The sequence below is a fragment of the Saccostrea echinata genome, unplaced genomic scaffold, assembly GCF_033153115.1.
Source record: "Saccostrea echinata isolate AGI-Se365-2 ecotype Australia unplaced genomic scaffold, CSIRO_AGI_Sech_v1 ptg000001l, whole genome shotgun sequence".
Lineage (NCBI taxonomy): Eukaryota > Metazoa > Mollusca > Bivalvia > Ostreida > Ostreidae > Saccostrea > Saccostrea echinata.
Window position 1 is genome coordinate 16,188,949 of NW_026889750.1, and position 14,924 is coordinate 16,203,872.

The following is a 14,924-nucleotide window of genomic DNA, read 5'->3' on the forward strand; positions in this document are numbered from 1 at the left end:
TTATGGCGCTGGAATCCATGTAAAAGCTATAGATCAACCGTTCATTCGCGAATTATCGTTCTCGAAATGTGGCGTCCAAGGGCCATTTCGCGATATTAAGTACTCGCGTAAAATAAGGAAAATACAGCAACCTTCATTTATTCGATTGTAGATTTTTTAAACGAAAAACGATTTTATTAGCATGTTCATAATTGATGTCCAAATACAAGTAAAAAATATTAGGCATAGACGTATGTTATCTTATGTATGCATTTTTGCTTGTGTCGTAGGTAAAATTGAATCTGTTAAAAAGAATGGTATCTGTATGAACTTAATATACCTAAATTTCTTAGAAAAAAATTAGCTATTCGTTTTATACTTTTCAATTATTATATTTTTTTCCAAAAGTTTTCGTCTTATTTGTTATGTTTAAAATTTTCTCCCCAAAAAGTATCCATTTTAGCCTTATCTAACATATCATTATTCTTACATTTCAGATGTATATGTTTTGGAGTTTTTCTAACAGTTTTCCTCTTCCTGATGACGGCTAAATTTGAATACCGAACACCGTTGCAGAATTATTGGAAGTACAGAAACACAAACCAAATAGCTGATTTGAATAATGTCAGCAACAGTATATATTTTCCTACAAAGCAAACACCAAATCAACATATAGCTTTCTTGAAAGTCCATAAAACGGGAAGTACAACGGCCCAGGGACTCTTCCTACGTTACGGACTCAAAAGGAATTTAACTTTTGTTGTTGCCAATAATAAATCATGGTTTCCTAATATTATCAGTCTAGAAGAATCAGTTATACCAGGATACAATATCATTCCACCTCCTAAAGGTAAAAGATACGAAATATTGTGTTTCCATGTTGTTTATAACCGTTCCGCTTTTGAAAGAATCATGCCAAATGATACAAAATACATAGGAATTGTCCGAGAACCGTTTCTGCATTTCAAATCCTCCATTCGGTATTTTAATTATGGTGGACATAATGGACATGCTCAGTATCTTCGTCATTTTCTACAGAATTCCACTTCGACCCAAAGAAAAGAAAACAGCAATCCAGCAACATCCTTTTTGAATAACAGAATGGCTTTTGAATTCAATTTTCCATTGCATCTTTTTGATTCTTTCAGCTCGTATGAGGTGAAGCAATATTTAGAGAAACTTGACAAAGAATTCGACCTTGTCATTATAAACGAATATATGGACGAATCAATCGTACTTTTAAGACGAATGTTAAACTGGGATGTTAAGGATGTTCTGTTTGTCAATCTGAATGTTAATCAAGGAACTTCAGACTTGAATGAAATTGGACTGAAGGAAATTCATTTACATCGACAGTTTGCTACACTTGATTACGAATTATACCATTTCTTTCTAAAACGTCTATGGAAACAAATTCATTCTTATGGACATGATATTCTAGAAGAAATTTCTTATTATAAATTGTTAAGAAAGAACTTAGAAAACTTTTGCAATAGCAAAGAAACACCAATATTGATTGTAGAAGAATCGAGATGGAGTTCGTCATTTCCTGTAACTCAAAAGGACTGTAATTTTATGAGACAGGGGGAATTTTGGTATCTTAACGAAATTATGAAGCAGCAATATTCCTAGACAACTGAAAAATGACTTCCTACCCCCCCCCCCCCACCACCACCACCACCCTCAGTTTCTCTGTAATCATATCAGGAAATTTCATAGCACTGACAATTGAATCAGCTAATGTTTCCTCATGTACCACATACGACAAGTCTCGTTTAGACTACTCAGTATCTTTTTCATGCAATGAAGATAATGTTTGGAAAGATAAAACTTTACAGTCACGATAGATTTATGAATTAAATAATGCATGTAGATGTGTTCATCTACTGAACAATACGAGTCATGTAATACTATATTAGCTTTTTGTTTCAATACTTTAACTAAAATTCATAAAATTAATGAAACTAACTGCTTGAAAAATTTTATTTCTTCTATACAAAGAAAGCATAGACTCCAAAAAGACATTTTGTTTATTTGTTTAAATTAATGTACACCGAACAATGTGTGGAAAAACAAGAGGCCGAAGGGCCACAAACCACTGAATCGACTAACTATTATTTAAAATAAATCTGTAGATTATTAAGACAATTAAAGAAAAGACAATTTATTAAATTTCACCAATTTGAAGAGACATAATGAGTCAAAATCATAGGTTCTTTTATGATTAAGAATTGAAAAAAATATATATATTAGCATAGCAAAATTTTGACAAACTCAACTGCACTGTAAAGCAAGCGAAGGGAGCAAAATAGAAGAGCCGAAAAAAGAAAAAAAAATGTATATTTACTGTATAGTTGTCATCGTCCGAGGCAAAGTCATGCAATTTTCGTAAAACTCGAAAACAACATTGAATTGGAGCACACAAAGGGAAAGAATATCTTGTGATTACCTTTTTCGAAGATTGTATCAAAATCATCGGTCTACCAACATACCATTTCTTGGGACTTTAGACCATGGATACTTGTTCAACTATTCTGCGCAAGCGTGCGATAAGGAGGAATGGGCCAGACAAAATTATTTTCTTCAGTTCTGAAGCCTATTTTTTCATGAAGCCTTAAACTTCAAAAACTGAACAAAATTTGCATGGACCATGCAAATAATGTTCCCATTTTTGCTTTAATAAAGTTTGTTGGGGTGTTGGGACATAGAAAACTGTAGGCAGTCAAGTATTTTCTAAAGCTATTACTTTTTAAAAAGCAAATACAAGGAAGACTGAAAAAAGTAGAATTTGCACATGGAATTTTGTTGAGGAAATTCCACCCACCAGTGATGTCATAGGTTTTTGCAAAATATATTATTAATTGAAATGCCTACCCAATAGAAATATATCTCTTGGAAAAAATGCTTTTCAAAAGGTGTAATGAAAAATATTGTTTCAGTAAAAGAATTTTAAAAATTAAGTAATTTATTTAATCAATTGTTTAATCTTCAAAAAATGGTGTTAAGGGCAATAACCCTTCCTGACGATTCTTCAGTCGGGCATTTTCTTTATTGTACTTTCAGTGTAAAATGTTTTCCCTGATATTCATAATTCAAGCGCATTTACAAACTAACAATTATTTCGAAACTTTCAGTATCAGAGTTATGAATTTGAATCAATTTTTACATAATTTTAATAATACTGATTACTAAAAATGTAAGTAAATACTGACATATACTTCTTTTGATTTATATCTGACATCTTTAATATGGCAGCCTTTACATTTTGGGGATTATTGGTTAATTTAAACTATATTCAATAAAAATAAATGCAGATTTTGTACTTTGAACCAATACAATTGTGAGGGTGGAAGTATCTAAAATGCTTGAATGTTATCGACTTATAGATATTATAAAATTGCAGATTTCAGAACTTAAAAAAATCTACCTTTTCGGCTAAACAAAAATTAATGTATGACCCAACACGAATATATTGAACCCCCCCCCCCCGCCCCTCCGAGTCGTGCGAAAAAAAATTAACTAGTAACCATGGCTTTAAAGTGGAATGTCGGTAGACCGAGGATTTTTCCATAGTAATTTACCTTTGTATGTTCCGATTCCATGCAAGGTTTCCTTTACGAATACTAGTAAAGGTCACGTGACGTAGACATGATGAATCTTGATAAAACTTTTTCTAAGCACTTATATATTGCACTTTTTAATTGCTTTTACAGTACAGCCTTTACATAATTTTTGTCTTTTCCGGCCAACTGGTTCTTTAAACAACCTTTTCCAAATGAAAATACGTGTACCTATTTCTTTACAATGTCCCTTTGTAACATTGTAACTTTGGAGCATTTGGCCATTTTCTTGAAGAAAATTGAATACCATTCATGTAAGTTAGGCTGAAGTTGGCCTGCTAGTTCTTAGGAGGTCGAATATGTGCAAAATGAACAGACGCGAGAGAGACGAACCATTGACAAACTTCGATTAGAAAAGCTCACTTGAATTTTTGGCTCAGGTGAGCTAAAATTTTAGTTTAGTCGATGGTCAGTTTCATAAACGCAGCAGAAGCAGCTGAAGTAAAGGGGAAAAAACTTATGTGTTTTATTCTCGTTCATTTACATTTGTTAGTAAACAGCTGCTTCATATTGATCGAAGAAACTACCAGTAATGATTGTTTTATGTAATATTTTATTAATTTTCTTGAAATATTATATGGAAAGCCAAGGTCAGTATACCAAAAAAAAGAAGCTTTTTATGAGATCAATAGCTACTCGATAAGGATATTTACCGAACTCTTCAGGCTTTTACCAGGATTAGCTCTCCTTTAACGTGTTTATATTTAAGAATAAGCAACTCAAAGGGAAGGATGCATTTGTGACCAATTAAAATTAAATCTGAGCAAAGCTCCTACAAGTTTAACATATTTGTCAATCTTATTTGTATACTAGTATAATTATTATGCACTTCTTTAGTTAGTCTGTAGGATTTTAAATCTTGTAAGTTTCAATTGCTATACTCGGGAATATTTGAAAACCAACTCTAATGACAAAAATGTCTAATTACAAGAGGGGCGCAGATCATTGTTCTATAAAAATAGAAAGAAAAAAATCTTACATAATTGTTCTTTCTGTTTAATATACGACGGGTGATCAAAATTAAATTACTTCCATAAAAGAAATGAAATTAGGTTTCAGTGTTCATAATTTTTTAAAGTAGCCCTCTCCGATTTAAAAGCACGTCTGCCACCGTTCTGCCCATGCGCGAATCACGTGATTCAGGCGGTCACGTAACATACTCTGAAGCGTTCCGTTCACAGAAGGTAAAAGATTTTTCCGAGTCTTATATTTCTTACCATTCAAGTTATTTTTTATATCAAGAACAGTCAATTTGTCAAAAATGGCCAAATCTCGGGAATAGGATGGGTGGATGAGGATATCCTTTCCCAGAATGAGCATGGTGACCATCACAACCCGAGTTGTTCGTCTTTAGAGCGTCGTTTATCTAAATGTGAGTAAAGTACGGGAACCTGCTTTTTATAGTATCTGTCATGTTTAAAGTCTAAAGTAAACGATATTTTAGGAATTAAATAATTATATTATTGCTAAGATATTCAATTGTTTTTCTAACTGTAACTTGGTAGTCTCATTATAACAAAGTGCTGAACTAAGGACACATCTCTTCCCCAGCTTGCTTTCACTGGGCAACAGAACAAACATCATTTTTAACCATCTCCCTTCTTTCACTAAAACAATCAATCCAATAAATTATTGAACTCCTGGCAAGACTTTTGTCTTCATAAACTTATAATTATTATTATATGCTACTGCAAAGGAATTTCCAAGATACACGTTAAACTTTACAGGCGTCCGTTGCTCGAATACGACTGAGTCAATCATTTTTTGTCACAAGTAACCTACCCATTGACGTCATTTTCACATTGTGACGTCATAAACATGGAGCAAAACATTACATAACAGCTGCTATTTATAGAACACATGTATGACTAGATATGTGTGCCAAATTTCATTCTGATCTGAATTGTGGTTTTGAAAATATAGAGATAGTTCGCGAACTTTTTGATCACCCCTCGTAATTAAAAACAATTTGTCAATTAAGTCAAACGAGGTTGCTCGGTACATTACATGTAGGCCCCTATGTATTATTAACTTTTGATTGAGCATTTCATCTCACAACCACAGGTACTTGTGGACAGTCCCCCCCCCCCCCGAATATACCCCCGGGTCAAAAAATATTTTTATGTCTTCTTTTCATAAATTATTCTTCTAGTACACATTTACAATGTATTCCATAAGAAAAATCCAAAAACTAACGCAGAATTAACGTTTTACTAAAAAATCATACCCGTGGTATTATCTCTATTTTCGGGGGTATATTGGGGGGGGGGGGGGGGCTTGTGCCTCTGTCTGTCAACTTAGGTGGTATCTACAATGGCACAAAACAAAACTATATATATATATATATATATATATATATATATATATATATATATATATATATATATATATATATATATATATATATATACTGAAAGGAAAAAGAAACGCAGGGTAACATTTTTACTGCTTTACCGATAATTATGAAAATTCGTCAGAGGGATATCTCGGTTACTGTGCATTAAGGTCAAGATCTAGTAAATAAAAGGAGCCTACAGATTTCTCAAATTTGAGAAATAAATTCCTTTAATGAAGCTTTATAAGTATAGCTTTGTCAAATAAGGTGTTTCGGGGCATAATTTGTAGGTAAACAAGACGAAAAATCATATCTTCAACTTTCATTTTCAATGAAAAATTAAGAAAATCAGTAATGAATATGGGAGTTTTTTCCATATCAGACAAATTAAATGTATCCAGATTGCCTACAGTCTCTCAGAAAAAGGTATTTTGTATGTTCTTAGCCTCTTCTTTAAAATAATATTAAATTGAATATAGGTTTCGGGATCTTTTCACATGATTTCAAATTGAATTCCAGAAAAGTACTTTATTTTCTACATAATTCTTTTACAGCTGTAAAGTACGGGAAAAAGAAAGTTTAATTTGATTATGACGTCATAATGGATCTAGCATCAAAAAGGCAGTCTAAAATCATTTAGATCTTGACCTTAACCACTTCTGTGCCACAGGGCCGATTTTGGGCCGATCACACAGTTGCGTAGAGTGCCACGGGGCCGATTTTGGGCCGATTTTGTTGAACTGAATAGTGACCATGTATTGCTTTTACTTTTTTTCACCGAAATAATTGTTAAACCTTTGCACCTTTTTATTGCATAATATTAAAGTTTTTCATGACTTATTTGTAGAATATCATGAAAATTTCAGGCAAATATATGGATAAACGGAGTAAAATTCATACCACTGATGACTCCATGAAATTTTTCAGATAAATGAGTTGTTATTCATAATTTTTATTATTGAATATACTCAATGAGATCTATATTGTACACAATTTCATTTCAAATGTATTTTTTCGTACTGTTATAAATTCAATTTATGAGGTATACTCGTCTATTTTTGCAGCAACGTTTGGAATCAACGTCATTTTGCGTAAATGACGTCATAATTACGAGTACATGTATATGCAGTAATTACACGCTGCTTAACTAAAACACCTAATAATTAAATGTATTGTAAAGATAATCAAAGTTAATAAGTTCATAGGTTTATTTTTGCTATAATTTTCGTCTGAAATTCTCATCATTACCAATACTTTTTTCTGTTTTGTTCCGTATTAACTTTATGTTATATATAACTTTTAATATTTCATAGATTTTTTTTAGCTCTGTCAGCAAGACGCATGAATACATAAATGTATTACAGTGAAAGGGGTAATCCGATGATTTTGATATCCATGCTTGATGATGTGACTGATATGATCATATTTCTTCCAGAATTTAATGAAAATTTTATTGAAATCTCCTAATGAGGAAATACATGTACGGCCAATGAATGAAATTGGTCTTATGACAAAATGTTTTTTTTTTAATTTTATTTATTTTGTTATTAGGCAAATGATCTTTTTTTTTTTCTTTGTGTAGGATATCCTAAATATATTCCCTATCAATTTGACCGGAAGTACAGTTTATTTTAGATTTTTGCAAAGGAAATTGCACCTCCCTCTGATGATGACTTACAGATCAAGTTAACATGTGTACAAAATACAAAGTGTGATTACATATTTTGCTGATTTTTTTTGAAATCATGCTAATCATGCATCAGGTAATGTTATTTTTGGGACTATGTTCAAGTTCAGTTTGTTCAACCCATACCAAAATATAGGTACATGGGGTACATTAATAACATATATACATTATATACAAAACTGGTCAGAGGTACATATACAAGACAAAAATCATGACAGAAGATTGAAAAATAAATAAATTAATTAATTAATAAAAGGGTATAAAAACAAAACAATTCAATTATTTGAAAATCTAGTTAAGTCTGTGGTAGTTAACTTTTCTTAAGCGCACTCTGGTGAAAACGGAGGGGGTGGGGGAGAAGAAAATGAAAAACAAGAAACAAAAACCATTACAAACAAACTGAAAAAAAAATACAAACCGCTTTCATTTTGAGGTGATTATTCTGATCATTCTCACTTTTGTTTTTGGCTTCAACACAAAAAAGGGGGGGACCGTCTTTGAATTAAAAAAAACAATAAATATAAATTAAATATATAGCAAATGACTATTACTTAAAAATTGGATGTATCTCGATCCAATCCCCCCCTTCCACCCGTTAGTACGTACCTGTAACGAAATACGCGTTTTTAAACATCGCCCTTCTCCTCACAAACACATGCGATTTCCACATACATTCGTATCGCACATTTAAGTTCAGTGTTGCACTTTATTTCATTGTTATAACTTTTTTGCATTTCGGTCAACGAATTCTTTCCAACTTCTATCCTTTTTAATCCAGTTTTCTATAATTCTGCCTCCACTACACCATACTGACCATGATATAGTCGACATGATTTTCAATATAATATTTTGTTCAAGGTAGAAAACAATGTTTAAGATTTTTAATTTTTTAATCGCAAGTGAAATTCTTAGATTACCATTCTCTTTGAGTGTTTTTCAAATATATCCGGAAATGCACATTTAAGTTTAAGAAAACATGAATGGAATATGTACACGTTCAAAATTACTCAACCGTCACGTAACTACGGAAGCCGGTAGGTGCCAGGTAGAAAAATATTTTATCTGGCGGCCGCCAGATAACTTTCTGGCGGCCGCCAAATAATTATCTGGCGGCCGCCAGATAAATAACTGGCGGCCGCCAGAAACTTATCTGGCGGCCGCCAGAAATTATCTGGCGGCCGCCAAATAATTATCTGGCGGCCGCCAGATAAATATTTGGCGGCCGCCAGATAACTTATCTGGCGGCCGCCAGAAAGTTATCTGGCGGCCGCCAGAAAGTTATCTGGCGGCCGCCACATAATTTCTGGCGGCCGCCAGATAATTTCTGGCGGCCGCCAAATAACTTTCTGGCGGCCGCCAGATAAGTTATCTGGCGGCCGCCAGAAAATTATTTGGCGGCCGCCAGATAAGTTTCTGGCGGCCGCCAGTTATTTATGTGGCGGCCGCCAGATAATTATTTGGCGGCCGCCAGATAAAATATTTTTTCTACCTGGCACCAACCGGCTTCCGTACGTAACTCATGAATTATTGGGGAAAAACAAATGAGATTTTGGTAACATGTTAATACTGAAAAATATAACCTTATTTCACTAAAAAGTTTACCCTCCGTTTCTTTTTCCTTTCAGTATATATATATATATATATATATATATATATATATATATATATATATATATATATATATATATATATATATATATATATATATATATATATATATATATATATATATATATATATATATATATATATATATATATATATATATATATATATATATATATATATATATATATATATATATATATATATATTATATATATATATATATATATATATATATATATATATATATATATATATATATATATATATATATATATATATATATATATATATATATATATATATATATATTAAATGAATATTTGCTTGTAAATGAAGTTATGCCTCTCCCTGACAAAAAAAAAAAATCATTGAATCAGACAGGTTTGCCTTCTATGCATCTTCGTAGGCTGTATTTCCATCCAAAATTTTTTCATAGATCTGGCACTGTTAAGTCTTTTTTAAATCATGAACAGCTATAATGTGCTGTTTAAAAGTATTACTCATGACGAACTATTTAAAATGCCACCTTAAACTGTCCATGTGAAGATTTGACCACAAGTATGTTATATACCTCTCACACTTGTAATGTATTTTGATTCAACTCTTTACGTTCACAAAAGTTGATGTGATTCGTTAAATGCAAAGATAAGTTTCCCTCGTTTACTGCTGTTAATAGTATTTCTAATATGCTATTGGGATACAGAAATGATATGGTTTTGCATTTTACCAATGGGTAAACAGATCTGGTGAAAGTTTAATGTAACATCGGAAGTTTTCTTTTGAGGATTTTCTTTCTTCAGTTTTCTTGTCATTTAAAAATGCCATAGGTCTTATGTCTTTTGTCTACTGAAGCTTCCCCAGAGTCACCGGAAAAAGGATGTCTAAGTCTAATACGTAACTTAATACAGAACCTCTCTCATGCATAATTGTTTCAGCGTCTTTAATGTGGGACACCCCCCCCCCAATCTGACGATCGTTATAAGTATATAAAGACAAGTCAACCAAATGTTGAACTAATAAATCCGTGACCATAAAATGTCACAATAGTTATACTAGTTGTTTTTGGTTTATTGTACATGAACTTTTCTGTCTTGAATTGAACCCTTAAAGGTGCTTAGACACAGATTTGAAGTTAATATTTTCTCAAATTTTCTGTATAATATCACGACTTATATATTGCAATAGCATTTCACACGAAAATATAATTAAAAACTTATTTTATCTGGAAATTATTGGAACTACGAATTCCTGGATGTGTTTGATTAACACATCCTTGCACTTGCACAAATTTTATCTTTATCCTTAATATTTAAGAAAAGAAGCGATTTTGTTGTGTATTAATGAAAAACATTATATCTAAAATCCAGAAAATTCAGAGTAGAAATGTGCAAAAGCAAACCCCCTCACTAATATCGTCAGCCCGTGCTCAGTGTTGTGTACAGAGTTTAACAAATTGAATATACCCGTGAAACGTAAACTGTTTTTGTAAACAGGGCACGAGCTCTGTTATTGTTAATGTCTACGATTCACCGGGTGTGTTCATTGTTAAAGTCTGCACACACCACTGAACACGGACTGACAATACTGTGAGTGGGTTTTGCTTTCGAACATTTCTACTCTGAATTTTCTTGATTATCGTTTTAATATTTTTCATTAATACACAACAAAATTGCCACTTTTCTTAAGTATTAAGAATAAAATTAAAATTTGTGAAAGTGCAAGGATGTGTCAATCAAACGCGTCCCGAAATTTGAAGTTTCAATAACTTCGAGATGAAATAAGATTTTTATTATATTTTAGTATGAAATGCTATAGCAACATATAAGTCATGAAATTATACAGAAAATTTGAGAAAATATTAACTTCAAATCTGTGTCCAAGCACCTTTAATGCGTCAAAATATCAACAACAAAAATACATTGAATATGCCTTTGATGGATGAATTGATCGTGTGGTGAACTCGATGATTTTTAGGTAGATAACCAGCAGGCATAATTCAATTATGAACCTCTACAGATAGATTAAACGCTGGAGAAGACTTGCTATTATATGATGGCTGTATCAGTTACAAAGATGTATGTATTTCTACACGTTAATATAAAATTTGATACCTAGTATTGCTGAAAATTCAGTTCATTCCGATATGCATGTAGCAAAACTCTGCCAATAGTAATTTAGTTAATTGACAAACATCGTTAAGTTGTAGATTTGTTAGTATTGTTATTAGGAATCAAGTCTTTACATTCCTGTACATAAAAGAAAAGTTTGTTAAAGAACAGCATCTGGTGTCTATAACTAATAGGCATTCCATATGTTTTACAACGAAAAGGATTTCCATGTCTGAAAAATTCTTACATGTATATAAAATGATCCTTGAATCTAACTGATGTATAATTATATGTATTGTTTGCGTGTGAAGGGGATAAACTTGCATTTCTAAAACCATGGTACATGTATATACTTAAATGACTCATATTTTACGAAAAATTGACCTCTTAGTTTTATACATTTCTATTTAACATAGAAATTGTCTTTTTAAATAAAACTTCTGAAAATTGACAATTATTGTTCCCTGGGTGACCTCGTCCCCCACCCATGCTCTGTTTGTAACCATTAGGCCATTCGTTTTTTAAGGTTTGCTGTACTTTTCAGATGTAACACCTCGTTTGGACAAATTCAGTGTTATCTAAACTTAGATTTTACATATCAGATGTATATGTTTCGGAATTTTTCTAACACTTTTCCTTTGCATGATGACCGCTAACTTTGAATACCGCACACCGTTGCAGAAGTATTGGAAGTACGGAAACACAAACCAAATAGCTGTTATGAATAATGTCAGCAACAGAATATATTTTCCAACAAAGCAAACACCAAATAAACATATAGCTTTCTTGAAAGTCCACAAAACGGGGAGTACAACAGCTCAGGGAATCTTCCTTCGCTACGGACTCAAAAGGAATTTAACTTTTGTTGTTGCCAATAATAAATCAACTTATCCTAATGTTATCAGTATAGAAGAATCAGTTATACCAGGATACAATATCATTCCACCTCCTAAAGGTAAAAGGTACGAAATATTGTGTTTCCATGTTGTTTATAACCGTTCTGCTTTTGAAAGAATCATGCCAAATGATACAAAATACATAGGAATTGTCCGAGAACCGTTTCTGCAATTTAAATCCATCATTCGGGATTTTCATTATGGTGAACATAACAGACATGCTCAATTCCTTCGTCATTTTCTTCAGAATTCCACTCTGTCTGAAAACAAGGAAAACAACAATCCAGCAACTTCCGTTTTGAATAATAGAATGGCCTTTGAATTTAATTTTCCCTTGCACCTTTTTTATTCTTTCAGCTCGCACGAGGTGAAGCAATATATAGAGAAACTTGATAAGGAATTCGACCTTGTCATTATAAACGAGTATATGGACGAATCAATCGTACTTTTAAGACGAATGTTAAACTGGAATGTTAAGGATGTTCTATTTGTCAATCTGAATGTTAATCAAGAAAGTTCAGACTTCGATGAAGTTGGACTGAAAGAAGTTCGTTTATATCGACAGTATGCTAAACTCGATCACGAATTATACCATTTCTTTCTAAAACGTCTATGGAAACAAATTCATTCCTATGGACATGATATTCTAGAAGAAATTTCGTAATATAAATTGTTAAGAAAGAACTTGGAAAACTTTTGCAATAGCAAAGAAACACCAATATTGATTGTAGAAGAATCGAGATGGAGTTCGTCATTTCCTGTGACTCAAAAGGACTGTAGTTTTGTGAGACAGGGAGAGTTTTGGTATCTTTACGAAATTATGAAGCAGCAATATTCCTAGACAACTGAAAAATGACCTCCTACCTACCCCCCCCCCCCCACCATTTTGCCAGTCAACAGGAAATGACGAACTCCATCCTCGATTCTTCTACAATCAATATCTGGTGTTTCCTTTGCTATTGCAAAAGTTTTTAAGTTCTTTTCTCAACATTTATCTCACCAAGTAGGAGCATCTTTCGTCTTGAATATCTTTGTCATGCAATGTCATTTGTGATCGAGTTTAGCATACTGTATATAAACGAACTTCTCTTATTGAATAACTTACTGAGCCAGAAGTCTGAACTTTATGCATATTTGGATTATATCTCCATTCATGAATTCTACTAACAGAAACATGCCTAATTTCCCCTGTTTAACCGGTTTTTCTGCTATATATACTGAGGCATGGGCCCATCCCTGTCAGTGCGGGAAATTTAATTTACCTATTACCAGCTGCCCGTTGTCACCACTTGAAAGGTAATTTTCTTAATCTATTAAATTTTTGTATTTTATTTATTAAGTCCAAGTTATAAGCTCAAGTATTTTTCATATTTTTGAAAGAAGGGTATTTTAAACTATGAAAATGACGTTTTGGGCTTAGTACACTTAAATTTTCTTATTTTTGAAGTGAATAGGAAATAAAAGTATTTTGTCTCAGAGTCTGTGTGTATTATGACATAATTGTATATATGTTTTTTTTTTTTTTGTATTTGTAGATCTGCCATTGCTTTTTCTTTTCCTAATAAATTTATAAACTGAACCTGCGTTTTCCATCTCCGCTTGGTTACATATGAATTTAATTTGCAAGTGCATGTGTAAGTGTGTTCTCAGCCAAATGCTGGACAATCTTCGATTCCATGTTTTTAGCTCTACTGGTCAGAGACCAGAAGAGCTTATGCGATAGTAAGGTGTCCGTCGTCCGTCCGTCTAGCTGTCTGTCTGTCCGTCTGTCTGTAAACAATTTTTCAAAACGCTACTCCTCCTACAGTTTTGGTTTGATTGCAATATAACTTGGCACACAAGTAGACTACACTAAGATACATAATTTAGTGCATTGGTTTTTGATTTCGATGAATGGTGTTGCCATGGTTACTAAAAATAGAAATTTCTGTGATATTTCTTTAAAAGGTTACTCCTCCTTCAGTTTTAGTCTGATTTCAATATAACTTGGCGCACAAGTAGACTACATTAAGATACATTATTCTATTTATTGCTGCGTGTTGCAAAGTTTCACATCCAAGTGCTACTTTTCCTTTGTAATATGTACAGACCAGTAGAGCTACAGTCTCATCAGAGACTTCTGGTTATACAAGCTTTACAAATAAAAGTCACCTGACGTTAACACAGACGATAAAAATAATGCGTTTTATATATATGCAAAGGTTTGCTTTACAGTGCAGCTGAGATTGTCAAAATTTTCTTTACAGGAGTTTTTAATAAATCTTTTGATTTCTGATACAAAAATCATACACGAACACGACTCACTGATGTCGTTGAAAAGTTTATATAAATATTTTTCTATGTACAGGGGGGTTGGTCCAGAACTGAAAATGGGAAGGCTCATTAAAACATCGATAGGCTACGTCTTTATACTTGTAGTATTTCAAATAGAGTTTTCAAAAATAATACATATATTTGCATTAACAATACAGAAAATTTTTATAATGTTTTAAATAAAATTTAAACTATTAATTCTTAGTTTAAGGTAAGATGAAAACTGAATGATAACCATTAGTCGGTCCATTGGTATGTTTTCTTTTAACAGAATATAATAGTTTATGCCAATGTAAAACATTGATGACAATCTTATTACCACTTGAATATATCTCTTATGTTTTGTCAATGCATCCTTACTTTAAGGAAAACGGTAAT

The 14,924-nt window shown here is 32.4% G+C and overlaps 2 protein-coding genes across 2 annotated transcripts; both read left to right on the forward strand.

Annotated features, from left to right (window-relative positions):
* The first annotated feature begins 519 nt into the window (after positions 1-519).
* On the forward strand, positions 520-1,882 carry LOC133195023 (galactose-3-O-sulfotransferase 4-like). The gene has a single exon (XM_061330911.1). The coding sequence runs from the start codon at positions 520-522 to the stop codon at positions 1,609-1,611; it is 1,092 nt and encodes a 363-aa protein (XP_061186895.1). The 3' UTR covers positions 1,612-1,882.
* A 10,100-nt stretch (positions 1,883-11,982) lies between these two features.
* LOC133195032 (galactose-3-O-sulfotransferase 4-like) lies at positions 11,983-13,074 on the forward strand. Its single transcript, XM_061330921.1, is given in 1 exon segment — positions 11,983-13,074. A coding segment is annotated over 1 exon segment (1,092 nt).
* Positions 13,075-14,924: the final 1,850 nt, after the last annotated feature.